The sequence below is a fragment of the Chelonoidis abingdonii genome, chromosome 20, assembly GCF_003597395.2.
Source record: "Chelonoidis abingdonii isolate Lonesome George chromosome 20, CheloAbing_2.0, whole genome shotgun sequence".
NCBI classification, from domain to species: domain Eukaryota; kingdom Metazoa; phylum Chordata; order Testudines; family Testudinidae; genus Chelonoidis; species Chelonoidis abingdonii.
Window position 1 is genome coordinate 16,430,654 of NC_133788.1, and position 17,998 is coordinate 16,448,651.

General features: G+C 41.2%; 1 protein-coding gene and 1 long non-coding RNA gene across 2 annotated transcripts; one reads left to right on the plus strand and one right to left on the minus strand.

Moving 5' to 3' along the window:
• Nucleotides 1–740: 740 nt before the first annotated feature.
• SRSF1 (serine and arginine rich splicing factor 1) lies at nt 741–6,707 on the minus strand. Its single transcript, XM_032779373.2, is given in 5 exon segments — nt 741–4,692; nt 4,694–4,768; nt 5,016–5,188; nt 5,560–5,744; nt 6,382–6,707. Coding segments are annotated over 5 exon segments (750 nt in total). The 5' UTR covers nt 6,576–6,707; the 3' UTR covers nt 741–4,569.
• Nucleotides 6,708–6,793: 86 nt separating this feature from the next.
• On the plus strand, nt 6,794–10,037 carry LOC142047991 (uncharacterized). Its single transcript, XR_012657340.1, has 2 exons — nt 6,794–7,034; nt 8,645–10,037. It is a non-coding gene; the product is annotated as an uncharacterized LOC142047991 (long non-coding RNA).
• Nucleotides 10,038–17,998: the final 7,961 nt, after the last annotated feature.

The window sequence follows — 17,998 nt, forward strand, 5'->3', positions numbered from 1 at the left end:
ACAATTTTATTTCAGGATCTCAAAGTGTTTCACAAACATCAGTGCCTCAACACTGTATTGAGGTACATATTGTCTCCATGTTACAAAGAAAATGGTAATTAAAATGACTTGCCCATTACCACATTGGAAACTTATGGGAGACACAGGAATAGGGAACACCACTTGCCATGTCCTGTACCCAATCCATTGAATCATCTCTCCTCAGCAGTCAGTAGGAAAGAAACATCTTCAGAATTATTCCATTTCTTTCTATTTAAGTTAATATATGAAAAAAAATAGATGCTGCTGTTCTGTTTAAACTACAAGAGGTAACATCCTCCAACGTTTTACAAGTACGCTGTTGAGCGATTCTTTAAGGAAAGAACTGTCTGCTTCACGTAGACATTAAAAAGCCCACGGCAATGTACATATTTTTTAGAGTAGGTGTTTACATTAGGCTGACAGGCCAGTAAGTCCTCCTCCTCCTCCTGGCAGACAGGGTGCCAGTACACATCTGCCCTCCATTCCATGGTGGTTGTCTTTCACTAGGGCTAAGTGTACTTTGGTTGCAAATCACTTTGAGATAACCCTGGAAGCAAATGATTTTCAAGTATTTAACATTAAACATCTATAGCTTAAGTGCACATGAAGCGGTTGTAAAACTTCCTATATATCTATTCACAGGCATGTTGCTTACCTGTCAAATTTTCAGACTGCTGGGAGGTGCAAGGCAGGTCACTTTCAATTTGGCATTTTTCCCCCTTAAATAGTCCTTTAAAAATGTCAGCTTCCCTACCAGGATTAACCTCATGCCATTCATTAGCATGAAGCTCTGCTAAAGCACAATGGGTTGTATTGTTACAAATCATGACAGCATTCCTGGGCTGCCATCATTCCATACTTCCACTAGAAAGCATCCCTGCTCCCCCAACTTCCTTTAGAAATATATGAAAACTACTTGTAATGTTGCTCTTTCTCGCACTCCACTATAGGATTACTATACAAAATTTTAAATCCACAACTGTGATATGCTTTCTACTTAAATTATTTATATCCCCCTCCCACATGGATGCTTTTACTTATTGTCACTGATAAGCTCTACAACGGTATCTGTTAGCGAGTAGAGACTCCAGTCTCATTTATGCAATATAAATTGTGCCACATTTGTGAAACGCACACATTAGATTTTACAAAGTAATGTCATTCATGCCAGTAATTTCATAGTAGAACACTGCGCACAAGTCTATTTCATGGAATAAAAATCTAGAGTCTCACCTTGAAATGCAATGCACTTATCATCTTGATCACTCGAGTCTGGATGCTAGCCCTCCCTGCATCTGGATACAACCTACAACCACCTCTGAAGAGAATCAAATCTTAACATATATTTACACAATTAGTCTGTTTAAAATTAATAGTATGACAGCTCTCCTGTTAGCGTCTGTTATGAAAACCATCTGTGCAAGGGCTATAAATCAGACTACGCATATCTATTTTGGCATCTTATTTAACCATGATCTTGTAACATTCTGATCTTTACTCAATAATTACATCTTACATATTGCACTCCTGCCTTTGCTTACTCAGTACTCCACTTCACAATGGTTTTTATATAGTGATTTTATTGATAGTGTAGTTATATTTAAATTTAAGTGATAGTAAGTTTTAAAAGGAGAAAAATTTGGCTGTGAGCTAGTTCTGATGATATATGGCTATGTTTTATAGGCATTTTAAGAAGTTTAATGTCACATTCAGATACTCCAAAGAGTGTGTTCTACAATGACGCACCTTGGCAATCATAAGGACTTAGCCTGGAGCTAAACAACAGACCCAGGTGTCCTTATTACTCAACAGCCTATAATACAATCATGGTTTAATTACAAGTTTAATCCTCTCGGGATTTCTTCTTGACAACCTATAATATTTAATCTTTGCACATATTAATTATATATGAAATCCAATTGAATGTTTGTAATTCCCCAATTATCTAAACTACTTTAGCATTTTATTTTAACAGTCTGAAGCATATTTTAATCCCTCCTACCATACAGTTATTTGCTTTCATCAGGATTACAACCAAGCTCACTCTTTATAGCATGGTCCCCTAAAAGACTTTCCCTACATCTTTTGTCTTTAAAAAGATGTTGCTAAGACATTTTGTTAACTTGGCTAAAAACGTGTGCTTTTTTCCTGTATACCCTCAATAACTAATTTATGTCCATTTTGCGAGAGACTGATGCTTTAGATGCAATAAACTATCAGATTACAATAGCAAGAACAAATACAACAGTTTAAGATTAAAAATCTTACCATACCATTCCAACTTTGTTTGTCTTGGTTTTAAAAGAAAAAAATTTCAGTGAGCTTGATCACTGTTAAGAGTGACCGATCAAAACATTTCCCATAAAATATACATCACAGTATTCTTTTCAAATTAAGAAATCCTTTATATAATCCTAAAAGTTGAAAACAAGTGACCTGCTTAAAATCTCAACTATTAACATTAAGTGTTGGTGTAAAAAATGGATCTTTATGGAACTCAAAATAAAAGCCCTTCTGTTTGAATACTGTTGAGTGTAACCTTTAATCTTATTGCAGTTCATTGTGGCAGGACATTGATGACCACCTTAAGATTCTTACGTTTGACAAATGAGAAAAACCATGCAATTTTTTTTAAAATTTTATTTGTCAAAGAAAAAAAGGCAGCAAGCCAATTGAAAACCTACTTAATCTTTAACTCCAATTTATCTTTAAATTTAGAGAAATGACTGATTTTTTTTTTTAAACAAACCCCCCTTTTCCCCTTTAATGTTTACCATCTACTCGTGCTGAATCCTTCCAAGGAGATTGCTCCAGCGTACCTCTCCAGGTCCTCGCTTTGCTCCTTTTACCAAAAAAATGAAAAAAAAAAATCCATCGTGCATCTTAAGGGCTCCAATCGTCAAAAATAGGAAAAAAAATCTTTGGAATAGCCAATTGAGTTGAATAAAAAAATCCACACGAATGCGGTTTGGTTGGGGCAGGAATCCACTCCTATGTTCCTGGTAATCTGATCCCGCTCCATGAATCCTTGTAATTCAGCCTCCCTATCCTATCCACATTATGATTTGAATCCAATGATCCAGCTCCAAGGATTGGGATCCAGTGAGCCCTCTCCAATCCAAACCTTTATAACCAGCAAAACCAAAAAAGAGGAGGCAAAAAGTTAGATACTGTAATGAAAAAATAGGATTCTGGGGAATGATTAGTTATGTTTGCCATCAATTAATAGGAGATGTACATTAATAACTATCAGTTCCCCAAAACAAACTTTTGAATGGTGATGCTCAGATAAATTTTAGGAATATTAATTATTTGGAGAAAACATTGTAATATTTACATATGTCAACTGATAAGGCCAACATATTCACTGCTTGTAAGATGTATTACAGGTTTTGTGGTTGCAAAAAAAATTTGTATGCTATTGGAAAAGTTTATCACTAAAGCTATCCACCTACTATATGTCTAAACTAAAGCTAGTATTCCCATCTGGAAGATAACAAAATTAACTAACTGAAGTTTTCAAACATATTAGTGAGTCAACTGTGAATTAGTCTGAAGGGGAAGGGTTGAGATTTAAGGAATTATTCCCAGCTAAATTTTCTATATTTTGTTTTCATTCTGATACTTAAAAAAAAAAATGTAATAGCAACGCTGTATCAGTCACACAGAGGACATGCAGATTTTAGCAGTATTGATATTATACTCTATCTGGTTTGAAGATATCCTGCATCTACAAATGTATCAGCACTACATAATATTAACATTTGTAACCGAATGCAGCATGACAAACTGAACCAGTATACCCCACCCTCCCTGATTTTTTTTTTAAATCTAGAATGGAAGAGAGATACAAAAGCAAGTAATTCAGCCACAATTGCCAACACGGTTTTAAAGAAAAGAGCAATTGTAGTCTACAATAACTAAAACGTGCCTGTAAAAGTTACAAGATAAGGTGTAGGTATATACTTGTTTAACCATGGTATAAGGTCAATACTGCCAATTTCATCTGTGACAATAGCACTTGGAGTCATACCATTGCCTCCATTATTGATCTGATCCTCCTCAATCCTCCTTTTGACAATCCTAAAATGATTGACATGTGCTCCACAATCCTTTAATCCAAAGCATTCTTAATCCATCTCTTCAGATATGTCTACAGAAAGACACATGAAAAGGCAAGATAAAATATAAGATCCCCCAGAAGAAACAAGTTAACCACAAACATCCCAACATCCCCAGCTGGTATAAACCATAGCTGAACACGGAGACATTTACATAGCAATACCACAGTCTGCAGAGTGTGGGTAGTTAACTTTAACTAAATTTAAACAATCCTGGCTATAACATCAATTAAAATACAATTTACCAAAGACATGAGGGGAATGTTGATGTTAAGGAGCAAATACTCACTAGGGATATTACACAAGAATGCAATTCAACACTTCAGCCAATTTGAATAAAACAGTTTGAATTAAAAAATTAAAGACTGTACTGAGTAAAGGAAAACTGTGTACAACATGGGGTTCTACAAAAAGTGAGCATCCCTAATCATTTATGTACGAGAACGAGATCTGCTGTGACGGGGAGAGTAGCGTGGAGATCCTCTGCTTCTTCTTGGGGAATAACTGCGACTTCTGCTGTTGCTTCGACTACGGCTTCTGCTACGACTACGGCTGCGTGACCGAGATCTTCCATAGCTTGGACTTCTTGGGCCATCAACTTTAACACGGATGTAGGCAGTTTCTCCCTATTAAATAGACAGAACTTTCGATTGAAAGGTCTAAGATTTTTAACTATCTTTTCAGTCATGCTGATACTGATTACATTGATATAAAAGCACAGAGATAGATCTCAAATCTTTAAATGAGAATCTTATTATAAATGACTCAGCTACCTGCATGTTAGTATAGTAGAGACTGTGTGTCCTTACCTTTACATCCTATTGTTAAGCCCCGTGTATCCAATTCTGGCCCCCCAAAAAGCATGAAACCTACCTCATGAGATCTAAATTTAGTGTTATCCAGTTTTCGCACTGCGTAGGTCATATCTTCTTTCCGTACAAACTCCACGACACCAGTTCCATCTCGGAAAACATCAGCATAACATACATCACCTGCTTCACGCATGTGATCCTTTAAATCCTGCCAACTTCCACTTGGAGGCAGTCCTGAAAAAAAGCAGATTACAGATCACTTCAAATGCAAACTTTCATTATTTACTTTCCATTTACAATGCATCACCCCCCACCGTCTGCCAAAGGAATTGCCTAATGGAGTTGAGAGAACGTCTTCCAGCAGGAACCCATGGAACATGCAAACTATACAGAAACATTACTATTATGCTTCTTAAAAGCTAGAAGCTGCATAGCACAATACAAAAAAAAAAAGAAAAAAACCACACTCAGTATGAAATACAGTATGGCTAATTGAAAAGCGTAGCATCCTTTGCTATTAAGGAATCACTGAAAACATGCCACATTGGAACTGATAAGAATCAATATCATTATCTTGAGCAAACCAAGAGTATTAAACAACTTACCAGAAACTATCACTCGGTACTCAGACCGCCGGGACGGGGGGCCATACCTGCCCCTGGGGGCTCCACCACCTCCACCACCTCCACCTCCTCTGCCGGTGCCTCTGCCACTTCGGGGAAACTCCACCCTCAGACGATATCCATCGTAATCGTACCCATCCCTTCCGTACACCGCATCCTCCGCATCCCTGCACGAGAAGGGGGAGTGAGCAAAGGCCCAGCCACAGCACACTGCAGCGGCACAGTCCGGACAACGCACCTCCCTCCCTTTGTTCCCTTGCAGCCATTTTCCCGCCCTAACACAGCCAGCAGGCACCGTATAGCCCCGCCCCGCGCCCACCAGCTGACGCCGAGCCCCAGGGAGCTCAGCTCACCCCCCTCGGCGGGAAGGCGCAGACAGCGGGGGCCCAGGGGGTAGTAACCAGAGGGCAAAGCACGGCCAAGTAACCGGGCGGTGCCCGCCGAGGCCGCTGGACAAAGGTCTAGGCAGAGACGAAGAGGAAGCGCTGTCCCCGGGCCCTCCAGCAGCAGCACGGCGAGTCCTTGGGGCTGCGGAGCGGTGCCCCAGGGTGGAAAGGGATGTAGCGGTGCCTCGACAGGGAAGCAGCCCCCGCTCCCGGGGGAGGGGATGTAGCGATATCTCGGCAGCGAAGCGGTTCCCCGGCGGGAAGCCCCCCGGAATTCAGCGCGGCCCATTCGGGCTGCTTGAACTGGCTGAGGCCGGCCCGCCGTGTGGGGTCAGAGGTGGCACCGTGGTGGTGCGTCCCACAGGGAATCCTCGGTCTCGGCGCCATGAACGGCCCCAGGGAACAGGGCGGGGCTCACCTGGGGTCCTCGAACTCCACGAAGGCGAAGGGCGGCCCGCCGCGGCGGTTCTTGAGGTCGATGTCGCGGATGGCCCCGTACTTGTAGAACACGTCCTCGATGTCCTTGGTGCGGATGTCGGGCGGCAGGTTCCCCACGTAGATGCGGCAGTCGTTGTTACCGGCTGGGCCGCGGATCACGCCCCCTCCGGACATGGCAGGGTCGGCAATGGCTGCGGCGGTGAAGAGCCGAAGCTGGGAGAGTGAACGGGTAAGTAAGCGGTGGGAACAGGCCGGGCACGCGGGAGCAGCTACACACGCCGCCTTCCTACAACCGCTTCAAAATGGCGACTGCCGCTTCCCTCGCGCGGCCCCCCCGGCGCAGGGATTCTAGCACATCCCCCACGCAGCGCAGACCCACTCCCCGGCCGCCACTACCAGCGTTCAATGGCGAACAGCTCGGTATCGTTCCACCTCCAGAGCGCATGCGCGGCTGGAGAAAAGGAGTCCAACCCACAGCACCGTCGGTTTTGAAGCCCTATTAATGCCGGCAGCGCATTTCTCAGCCTCAAGAAACCACCCCGTGTAATGAATCGTAAAACCTAGGAAAAAACGTTCGCCACGCTCGAAAAAGTTTCCTTCAGCCGCGGCAGGCCTCGGGGCGTCAGACATCCGGTGAGGAGTCCACGCAAAGAAGATCCGGCTCGAGTAGACAGGAGGGGTATATCCCACCATGCACCGCGTGGGGGGAGGTTGGCGCCAAGGAGAGGCGTTACATCCCACAATGCAGCGGGGGCAGGGCGGGGAAGGCCTCAGGCTTGTACTGGGCTGGGGTTTGAGTCCGAGGTACTGCGGGCTTCTCTTGGGGCGTGTAGGGAGTTCTAGACGGGCGGGTGCCTGCTGCTTTGTGGGTAGTGTCCAGCTCCAGGCGAAGGGGGCAGCAAAGCTGGAGCCCAGTCAGCAGCAGTGCTTGTTGGGGGTCATCTCTCTTATTGCTCCAGCAGCAGAGCTGCCCCAGAGGGGTCTCTGGGCAGCGTGAGGTGGGCCTGTCTACTGGGTCTTTTGCCTCTGGGACATGTGAGGGGGGAGTTCAGCTGCCCTAATGGGCCAGTGGCTCTTCAAGCTGCTTGCCAGTATGGCTGTCCTTTGTTGTTTGTTTTATGGAAGTGCCTTGAAAGCAAGCTCAGGGCTAGTCATGGCACAGGTTGGTGTGTACTTAGGCCGTGTCTACACTAGTGAGTTTACAGTGGCACTTGCTATAAACTCACATGGTGGGCTATACTCCTCTCTATCTGAGCTGGGTGTGTGACAGCCCCAGGCCTGCAGTGGCTGAAGAGAACTCTTTCTAGTGCTGCTGTAAGATTGCTTGTATAGCTATTCTGTGCTGATGGGAGAGAGTGCTCCTGTTGATATAATAAAACCATATCAATGAGCGGCAGTAGCTGTGTTGGCAGACAGGAGCTCACTCTCTGACATGCATGCTACCACTTGTGCTGGTGAAACTTATGTTGCTCAGTGGTATATTTTTAACATGGTATTAAGGGACAGCAAGTAGGGCAACTGCTCCGGTCCCCATGAAGTGAAGTTGCTCGGGCTTCTGCTTTAGCCTTGCATGGCTGGGCTCAGGCTTCAGCTTTCTGCCCTGGGCCCCCACCATTCTAACGCCAACCCTGCTCTCTGGTTAATTTTGGAGGCCCCCCTGAAACCTGCTCATGGCCCTCCAGCGGGCTGCAATTCCCTGGTTCAGAGCCTCTGATCTAGACCATATCTGACAAGTGTTTGTCTAACCTGCTCTTAAAAATCTCCAATGATGAAGATTCCACAATGTCCCTAGGCAATTATTCCAGTACTTAAGTATCCTGACAGGAAGTTTTTCTTAATGTCCAACCTAAACCACCCTTGCTGCAATTTAAGCCCATTGCTTCTAGTCCTATCCTCAGAGGTTAATGATAACAATTTACCTCCTTCCTCCTTTTGTAACTTTTATACTCTTGGCAGTGCTTGTAATTTGTCCTGCCATTTCTAATTTACATATCATCTTCCGTCCCAGTGTAAGCAGTTGATGTTCATTACACATTGGTTAGATCACAGTGGGGAAAGATGATGTATCTTTCTTATTTGTTTCTAAGTTGCTCTTCTCCACTTAGGTGCCAATACATAAAGTCAGTCATGTGGTTTAACATTAAGATATCTTAATACTGTCAAAGATTTAGCTTGTCAATTGATGAAAAACAAGTTATATATCTGTATTATGCTAATGAATTCCTATGCTTGCACTAACCCAGGAACCAATCCCTGCAACAAACCCTGTTGCCAACTGTGTCCACGTATCTATTCAAGGGACACCATTACAGGATCTAATCACATCAGCCACACTATCAGAGGCTCGTTCACCTGCACATCTACCAATGTGATATATGTGCCAGCAATGCCCTTCTGCCATGTATGTTGGACAAACCGGGCAGTTTCTAGGCAAAAGAATAAATGGACACAAATCAGATATCAAGAATTGTAACATTCAAAAGCCAGTAGGAGAGCGTTTCAATCTCCCTGGACACTCAGCAGACTTAAAAGTGGCAATTCTTCAACAACAAAAACTTCAGAAACAGACTTCAACGAGAAACTGCAGAGCTGGAATTAATTTGCAAACTTTACATCATCAAAGTAGGCCTGAATAAAGACTTGGAATGGGTAGGTCGCTACAGTTTTTTCCCCCCCTCCCTTGGTATTCACCCCTTCTTGTCAACTGTTGGAAATGGGCCACATCCACCCTGATTGAATTGGCCTTGTTAGCACTGACCCCACACTTAATAAGTCAACTCCCATCTTTTCATGTGCTGTGTATTTATACCTGCCTACTATATATTTCCACTCCATGCATGTCATGAAGTGGGTTATAGCCCGCAAAAGCTTATGCACAAATAAATGTGTTAGTCTTTAAGGTGCCACGAGGACTCCTTGTATTTTTTATGCTTTCAGTGTTAGGCATGGTAAGTCAGGGCTTGATGTTCTGTTGTTAGAATCACTAGGTACTTTTCATTGTGCCCTATTTCTGCACGAAATCTTCAAAATGGGGCACCTAATTCAGTCCCAGCAATTTCTTTTTAAAATATGCATTTGAATACAGTCACCAATGCAGCGATCAGACCTATTTTTCTTCTTGTATAGTTCTTCCAGTCATTTATTCGGTGAGCCTAATATGCATCTTTGTAGATTTCCCTCTGGTGCATAACAAGAGAACAACATAAGGAAGCAGGGAGATAGGAAGGGGAAGATGCAATCACTGCCATGCATGATTCGAGAACACAAGCGACATAAGAGAAAAAAAACAACGTAGACAAGGGAAAATATTGGAAAGGAAATAGATTGGAAAGCAAGAAAAGAAAGAAATACAGTGACTTTTAGGTTATTGAATTGTGTTTTACATTTGCAGGTTGTTTCCTACATTCTAGTGTATTTTTCTGGTACATGTCACGTCCATACATATTGGCCAGAGGGTAGAATGTTGTTATTCTGGGGACTTCTGTTAAACTGCTGTTTACTACTGTAATTAGATCAATGGAAAATGTAATTTTTAAAATCATATGCTATTTTAGCAGGCAATTGCCTCTCTGATGTTTAAGCCTAGACAGGAATACGTGCGTTTTCTGAAGGTAGTGAATAAAATTTACAAAAAGGCCTGAATGACTTATAGAATCATAGGACTGGAAGGGATCTCAAGAGGTCATCTAGTCCAGTCCCCTGCACTCATGTCAGGACTAGACCATCCCTGACAGGTGTTTGCCTAACCTGCTCTTAAAAATCTCCAGTAATGGAGATTCCACAACCTTCCTAGGCAATTTATTCCAGTGCTTAACCATCCTGACAGGAAGTTTTTCACAATGTCCAGCCTAACCCCCACCCTCTTGCTGTAATTTAAGTTCATTGCTTCTTGTTCTATCCTCAGAGGTTAAGAACAACAATTTTTCTCCCTCCTCCTTATAACAACCTTTTATGTACTTGAAAACTATTATCATGTTTCCTCTGAGTCTTCTGTTTTCTAGGCTAAACAAATCCAATTTTTTCAATTTTCCTTCATAGGCAATGTTGTCTAGATCTTTAATAATTTTTGTTTGTTTTTTTTGCCAGAGTGTTACACAGTTGACTCATATTTAGCTTGTGATCCACTATGAGCTCCAGATCCCTTTCTGCAGTACTCCTCCCTAGGCAGTCATTTCCCATTTTGTATGTGTGCAATTGATTGGTCCTTCCTAAGTGGAGTACTTTGCATTTATCCTGATTGAATTTCATCCTGTTTACTTCAGACCATTTTTCCAGGTTGTCCAGATAATTTTGAATTATAACCCTATCCTCCAAAGCACTTGCAACCCTTCCCAGGTTGGTATCGTCCACAAACTTTATAAGTGTACTATCTGTGCAATTATCTAAATCATTGATGAAGATATTGAACAGAACCTGATCCAGAACTGATCCCTGTGGTACCTCACTCGTTATGGCCTTCAGCATGACTGTGAACCACTGATAACTATTCTCGGAGAATGGTTTTCCAACCAGTTATGCATCCACCTTATAGTAGTTCCATCTAGGTTGCATTTCCCTAGTTTGTTTGTTTTATGCCTATGTCCCATTTTCAAAAGTAAGGTAGGCTCTTAGGCTCTAATCCACAGAAGTATTTAGCTCCTTACTTGATTTCTGGGTCTTAGCACCTAAAGTCAGTGGGACATAGTCTCTGAAGTATCAAAGTCACTTTTGAAAATGGGACTTTGGCTTGGTCTACACACTGTTAGTAATGGTATAACTATTTCAGTTAGGGATGCAATTTTTTACTGAACTGGTTATATCAGTACAACTCCTTGTGCGGATGTAAATATATCAGTATAAAGGTGCCTTATATGGGTATTGCTTATTCCTCTTCCCTTACCATCTATAATTATACCAGTATAACTGCCCCAACGCTGGGGAGGTGGAGGGCTGTACCACTTTAACTATCAAGGTAAAGTTAAAGTGGTACAACTTTTGTGTAAAGAAGCCCTTAGGCATCCAAGGTGCTTTTGAAAATGTTGTCTAGCATCTTTAGCAGTGTCCTTTATCTGCTATGCCTCTTTTTTTTTTTAATGTGTTAATTAAAAATACGTGTTTCTGTAAGAAAACAGCAATCATGATGATTTACCATTAGGAAACTGTTTTCAGTGTATTGTCATACCATGCCAATTTGACTATTCTAAATTTCTTTCCTTTTTCCCTTGTAGGTTAAAATACAGTACTGTTTTTCTCTAAGGATTTTAAAATTGATCTCTTTTTTGCTATTTTTTTTAAAAGTTTGCTATTAATTAATTAAAGGAGTTATATGAAAACTCTTCCTACAGTTTGTCTAAGTATATGATTGTTTCCATTTCTTATGTTTATGATTTAATAATTCTAGTGACATCGAAATATAAACTAGTGGGGGAGCAAGAATAGTGTCTCACTTCAGTTCTGGGAACTAGTAAAGTCTTGGGTTCAAATCAAGGGCTTGTCTACTTTAGAAAGTTGCACTAATTTAGCTTGAATTGACGTAAACCAATATATCTAAACTGGTGCAAAGGGCGGTGTGGAAACTCTCATTTTGGTACAATAGTGTTTCATTAAAGGTATCAGAGGGGTAATTGTGTTAGTCTGTAAAAGCGGCAAAGAGTTCTGTGGCACCTTATAGACTAATAAGTGTATTGGAGCATGAGCTTTCGTGAGTGAATAGTCACTTTGTCAGATGCAAGGTCATATGCATCATCTGAACTGTGTGGTTGTTGAGTAAGTGCATTTTTTAAAATGCAGGGATAATGTTCACAGCTGATTAATTATGTCAGATTACTAGAAATATTTTCTATATTTTAAGTTTAAACAAAATATTCACTTTCCTAGCACAGATATGTCCCACATAATTTGCCTGGAAATTAGACTTTATTATCAAAAGCTTGTTGAATTGCTGTAAGAAGCTCTATAAGGCATCATTAAAAACGGTGAGTCTGCTTGGTTTGGTAAGACATTCTCACTTAATTTTGTCCTCTTTCTTTTATGTGGTGTTAATCCTTAGAACTATGTTAAAAGACTGACTTAATTACCTTTATGAAGTGTCTCTTTATTGAAATATTTGAATGCATGAATGTTTTCTTTCTTTTTACACTTCTAAATCTTGGTAAGTGTTATCAACAGATACAGTACTTTAAATACAAATAGAAATGCTACAGAATATTTGTTTACCAAGTGAGAATCACTTTTTTGGATTTCTGGTAAAACACACAGAGAGAGTCATTAAAAATATTAACTTTATAGAAAATAAATTACCGGAAACAGAATGACAAGCACAATGTTATCTACAGCAATCCCCAAATGTAGCAATAAGAATCACAGTTGCAGAAGGAGAGGTTTTGCTTTCGAGAATGAGGGTGATATAATGCAAGGTCTTCATATTTAAAATATTGAACAGCAAAACCAATATTAACCACACAAACCAATGTTGGAAATGTCTGAGGGTACCTCCCCTGAGCAACACTGAAAGGTATTGGAGTAAAATTTGTCCTAAATGCTCCATCGGCTGCTCCTGGCCCTCCCAAGTACAGCAAGAAAAATAGGTAAGTCTTTGTTTAGCAGTTCCCTAGGCCCCCCTTCCCTCCCCTTCAAATGTCTTCTGTGTTTTGCATGTTGCACTCCTGACCTTTCCAAGTACTTTCTGAATTCTCTTAGCTCAGGGTTGGGCAGTAATTTTCGCAGGGAGGACACTCCACAAATTTTGGTAAGTCCTCACTGGCCATACATTTCTACTAAATTAAAATTTTAAATTCTACCCCTCCACTGCAGTGCCACGTAATAAAATAATTAGTGCAAAAACTGAGGATGCAGGAGGAGGTGTGGGGTCTGGGAGGGAGTTTGGGTGCAGGAGGGAGCTCTGGGTTGGTGCAGAGTCTTGGGGTGCAGGAAAGGGTGAGAGGTGTGGGCTCTGGGAGGGAGTTTGGTTCAGAAGGGGCCTCCAGGCTGGGGCAGGAGATTGGGGTGCAGGAGGAGGTGCGGGGTCTGGGAGGATTGGATCAATATTGCTTGCATTTGTGCCTTGAATCATACTGCTAGTTAGGCCATCATGTTATTCCCTCATGCCTAAATCCACTAGGGGTATTACGGAACAAACATTCCAATTTTTGGCTATGTCAGATTGTGGCCGTAACCCTATCAAATATAGCAATGCTTCATGGTTTTCCAAACTTAAGAAGGAAATTCAGACCCCATAAAATGTAGTATAAAAAGCCACGAATGAGAGGCAGGCTCATAATTAGAAAACAAACAAGACTCAAAAGATTTTGAAAATAATTTTTTTGAGATGTGGGACTGGAGGATTAATTCAGGAGAGTATACACTATGTGCAAAATGGGTGGCAATGCTCATTGAAACCTTCTAGCTTCTTGTTATGTCTCAGCACTGTTCCTTGCAGAATTTCTAAACACAGCTGGCTCAATGTATAAGTGAGACTGCTTCTCTGAACAGATGCTCTTCAGAAGCTTATTTAATTCTAGATGGCTTCTGATTTCATTACTAGTAAGCATGTGACATCATTCAATTTTTAAGTCAGCATCTAGACTTGTCAAGTTAAAGGGAGAACTGCAAGAAGGATTATACCAGGGGTTCTCAAACTGGGGGTTGGGACTCCTCAGGGTGTCGCAAAGTTATTACATGAGGGGGAGTCACAAGCTGTCAGCCTTCACCCCAAGCCCCGCTTTGCTTCCAGCATTTGTAATGGTGTTAAATATATTAAAAAGTGTTTTTAATTTATAAGGGGGGTGGCACTCAGAGGCTTGCTATCTGAAAGGGGTCACCAGTACAAAAGTTTGAGAACCAGTGGATTATAAGCTCTGCAAAAGTGCACATGTTAAAGTTCTAAAAACAATATTACTATAGTATTTTTTCTGTAACTAGTTGTACCATTACAGTAAAATAATATTTTAAAATGTATCTTTATATTACTAATAAATGAGTAAAACACTTTTTTAAAACAAGAGTCAAACTTACCTTTCACAATTCATACTGTTTACATTTTGCACTTCATTGGGCATGATGTTGAAAGTAGACTGGTCGATTTCACTGTCTTTTTCTAGCTTCCAGGCATTAGCACTGTAGTTTTCAACCTGTGGTCCGTGGACACCTGGGGTTCTGTAGACTGAGCTTTCCAAAGGGGTCCACACCACCATTCAAAATTTTCTGGGGGTCCACAAATGAAAAAAGGTTGAAAATCACTTAACTGGCAGAACGTTGTGTTCTGGGGGGAGATGTTGGGTGGGGTGAGAAGAGGGTTGAACTTAGGGTGACCAGATGTACTGATTTTATGGGGACAGTCCTGATTTTTGGGTCTTTTTCTTATATAGGCTCCTATTACCCCTCACCCCCGTCCTGATTTTTCACACTTGCTGTCTGGTCCTAGCTGAATTTAGGAAGGAAAAGTTTTACATTTTACAAATATTTGTTTTCATTGAACTTTATTTCCATGAAAATATTTATATTCATGAAAGATTCTGCAATCTCTTTCTCCCCCCCCCCCCAATGTTATTAAATATTGTAACAGCCTGTTTCATTTGTTTTCACTTTGAGTCACAGTCAATGCTGCTTCCAGCAGCATTCACATAGGTGCAGGTATCTGAAACTTAGGGAAGGGGGAACACCATAGATAGCAAGTTTGCCGATACCTACTTCCCAAATCCCTGCAGAGCTTCAGCAGAAGGGCTTTCAGGGGGCTGAATGAGAAAAGAGATGATGCTCTTACTTCCCCCTCTGGCATCCCCTGCTTGGCCTCTCTGCTCAATTAAGTTACAGGGTAGAGCAGGGCCTATGCCACTGTCTTGGCTTTCTGGATAGAAGAGTACACTCAGAAACATGTATTTGCTGCAACTTTTAATTTAAATTAATGTTTAATTCTGACACTTGTTGGAATGTACTGTACCCTGGGTCTTTTGTAGGGGACAATTTGCAGGTCCAAGTTGTTTGTGTGGTTTGATTTACTCTGCCTTTCCCCTTTATTTTTGCTGTGTTTCCCTTTCCTCTGATATTTTATTTTCTGCTCATTTTCTTTAGTTGGCTTTTTATCTTTTGATTTATTCCAGTGCCTTAGGATGTGCAGCATATGTCCTGCTAAGCAGCCTTCCTATGGATTTGCCAAGGAATTGTGGGTAATTTACTCCAGAGGTCTAACTGTGGGCTCTGAGCTTTGTTGGAGCTGCTCCTTTAGCTCACTTCATTAACAGAACACTAGCCCAGGGATACTGACAACCTGGGTTCTGTTCCCAATTTCAACATCTCCCTCTAAATTAATTAAACCCAGAGAAAATGATGGCATCCTGACAAAGAGATGCATAAGAAAGAAGTGAGCAAGGACAAAATGCTAAATAAGTTTTAACAGTTAATAAACACCCTCAAATTGAATCAGCAAGGGAGAAAAGCAAAGTCCAGAGAGAGCATTTTAAATTTGTCCATATGAACTGACTTGGATAGCGGCTTATATGGTATGCTTCAGGGTAGTGTGGTGTCCTTTGACCAGGGGATATGAAAACCTGTGTCACTGCATAGCTTTGATTTGCCATGATATTTAAAATAATGGGCCCACATTTGGAAATCATGATGACTGTGGATAGGCTCTTCAAAGTGTTAAGGGACATAGCGATATTAAGTGAATTCTCTCTTATGTTCTACTAGTTTCCTTGCCCTGTGTTTGGTATGTTTCTTTGCAGACTGTTTTTATTCCCTGTTCTTTATCTTGTTTGTGTGTCTTTAAATATTAATATTGCATCAAGTCATTTGCCAGCTAGGGCTTCATGGGGTCCCAGGGCTGTGCATCTTTGTTCTTCACAATGGCAGCAAGGATAGAACTCAGATCTTTCTGCTCCAAAAGCCAACCAAATCCAAACCTCTATTAGTTGTTAGTGAAATAAGGCCAATGGCAGAAGTGAGTAGTAGTTCTGATATTCTACTGTAGAGGCCAGTGGTACATATACACTAGCCAATTCATCACAATATTCATTCTGTCCTAGTTAATCGTTCTTAAAAGAGAAATCCAACTATTTTAAGTCTCCAGTTTACGTTGTTTTTCAAATAAAAGTGTGTACATGGGACAAAATGAATTTAAAACTAATTTTTCATTTAAAAAAAATTACATAAACATTTGACTATAGTGTTAGAAACACAAACACATTAGGATTATACAAAGTGCCTGAGAATAAAAGAAGCAAAAATGACTAGAAACAAAAATGGGTGAGAATCTTTTATTTGGACCAACTTCTGATGGTGAAAGAGATACGATTTCAAGCTCCACAGAGCTCTTCTTGAAACAAGTGAAGCTGATCAGCTTATTTTTACAACGCAAGCCAAATGAAAGGCAAAAAAGTAAAAGTATTTGGTGAAAAGTAGATTAGATATTTAAAAATGAAAATGATGTGGGAGAGATGGCTCTACATATCCTTTGCATTTCTCCTATTCCTGGCCCAGTCCCTGGCATTTGTTGCAGCAGACTCAGTGTTCTCAGATGGAGCATGAGTCCCAAGATGCTGTTGCAGCTAACCGTGCTCTGAGTGTACCTGATACACTGGGGGTTGCCAGAGAGACTTTATGCTGATTCTGCTCCACCTGGGGAACACTTTCGGGTTGCACCCCCTTTATAACCTCTTTACAATGTGAAAGAGAAAATTGTGCAGATGATTTTTGTCTAGATAGTATCTCTTTCATCTTTCTCAGTCATGATAATACTTCTTTTTGGGTTAGTCTTGGAAGGGGTTGGTATTGCACAACATTTTAATTAAAAAACTAGAGCAATATAAAATGAACATGATGCATGTTCACTTAATTAAAAACTGGTCCACTGATAGGTCTCACAGTGTAACTGTAAATGGGAAATTGTCATCACGTTGGTCTGTTTCCAGTGGTTTCCCACTGTTTAATACCTTTATCAATGACTTGGAGGAAAACAAAATCATCTTTGATAAGATTTGCTGATGAAACACAAATTGGGGGAATGGGAGGAGAAGTCACTGCCTTGCAAAGCAAAACAAAGTGACCATGAGAGTGGGCTTTGAAGGGACAGAGAATATCTGTTCTGGGGTGGCCAGAATTCAGACCCCTTCCTTTCAGTGTAGCTGGTAAGAACTTTTAAGATAGCTTTCTAAGAACAGCTGTTGTGTCAGGGCCTATCAAATCTATAATTACTTTTTTATGCCAAAGAAATCCTTTCAACCCATTGTGCAGGTCTGGTGGTTAAAGCAGAGAACTGGGAGTCAGGACTTATGGATTCTATTCACAGCTCTGCCAATAATGTGTGATCTTGGGCATGTCAGTTAACCTCTCTGTGTCTAAGTGACAATGAGGGTATGTCTACACTGCACGATTATTTCGAATTAGCTTAAACCGATATTACAAAACAGATCTAATAAAATCGGTTTAGCGCGTCCACAGTGGGATCACGAAATCGATTGTTTGCGTCCATGGTCCAAAGCTACCATCGATTTCAGGAGCGGTGCACTGTGGGTAGCTGTTCCTCAGCTATTCCCATATTCCCACTTCCGGGTTGAGAGCACATGCCTGATGGGCTAGAAAACATTGCCCCGGTGTGGTGCTGGGTACAGCCTCATCCCTCC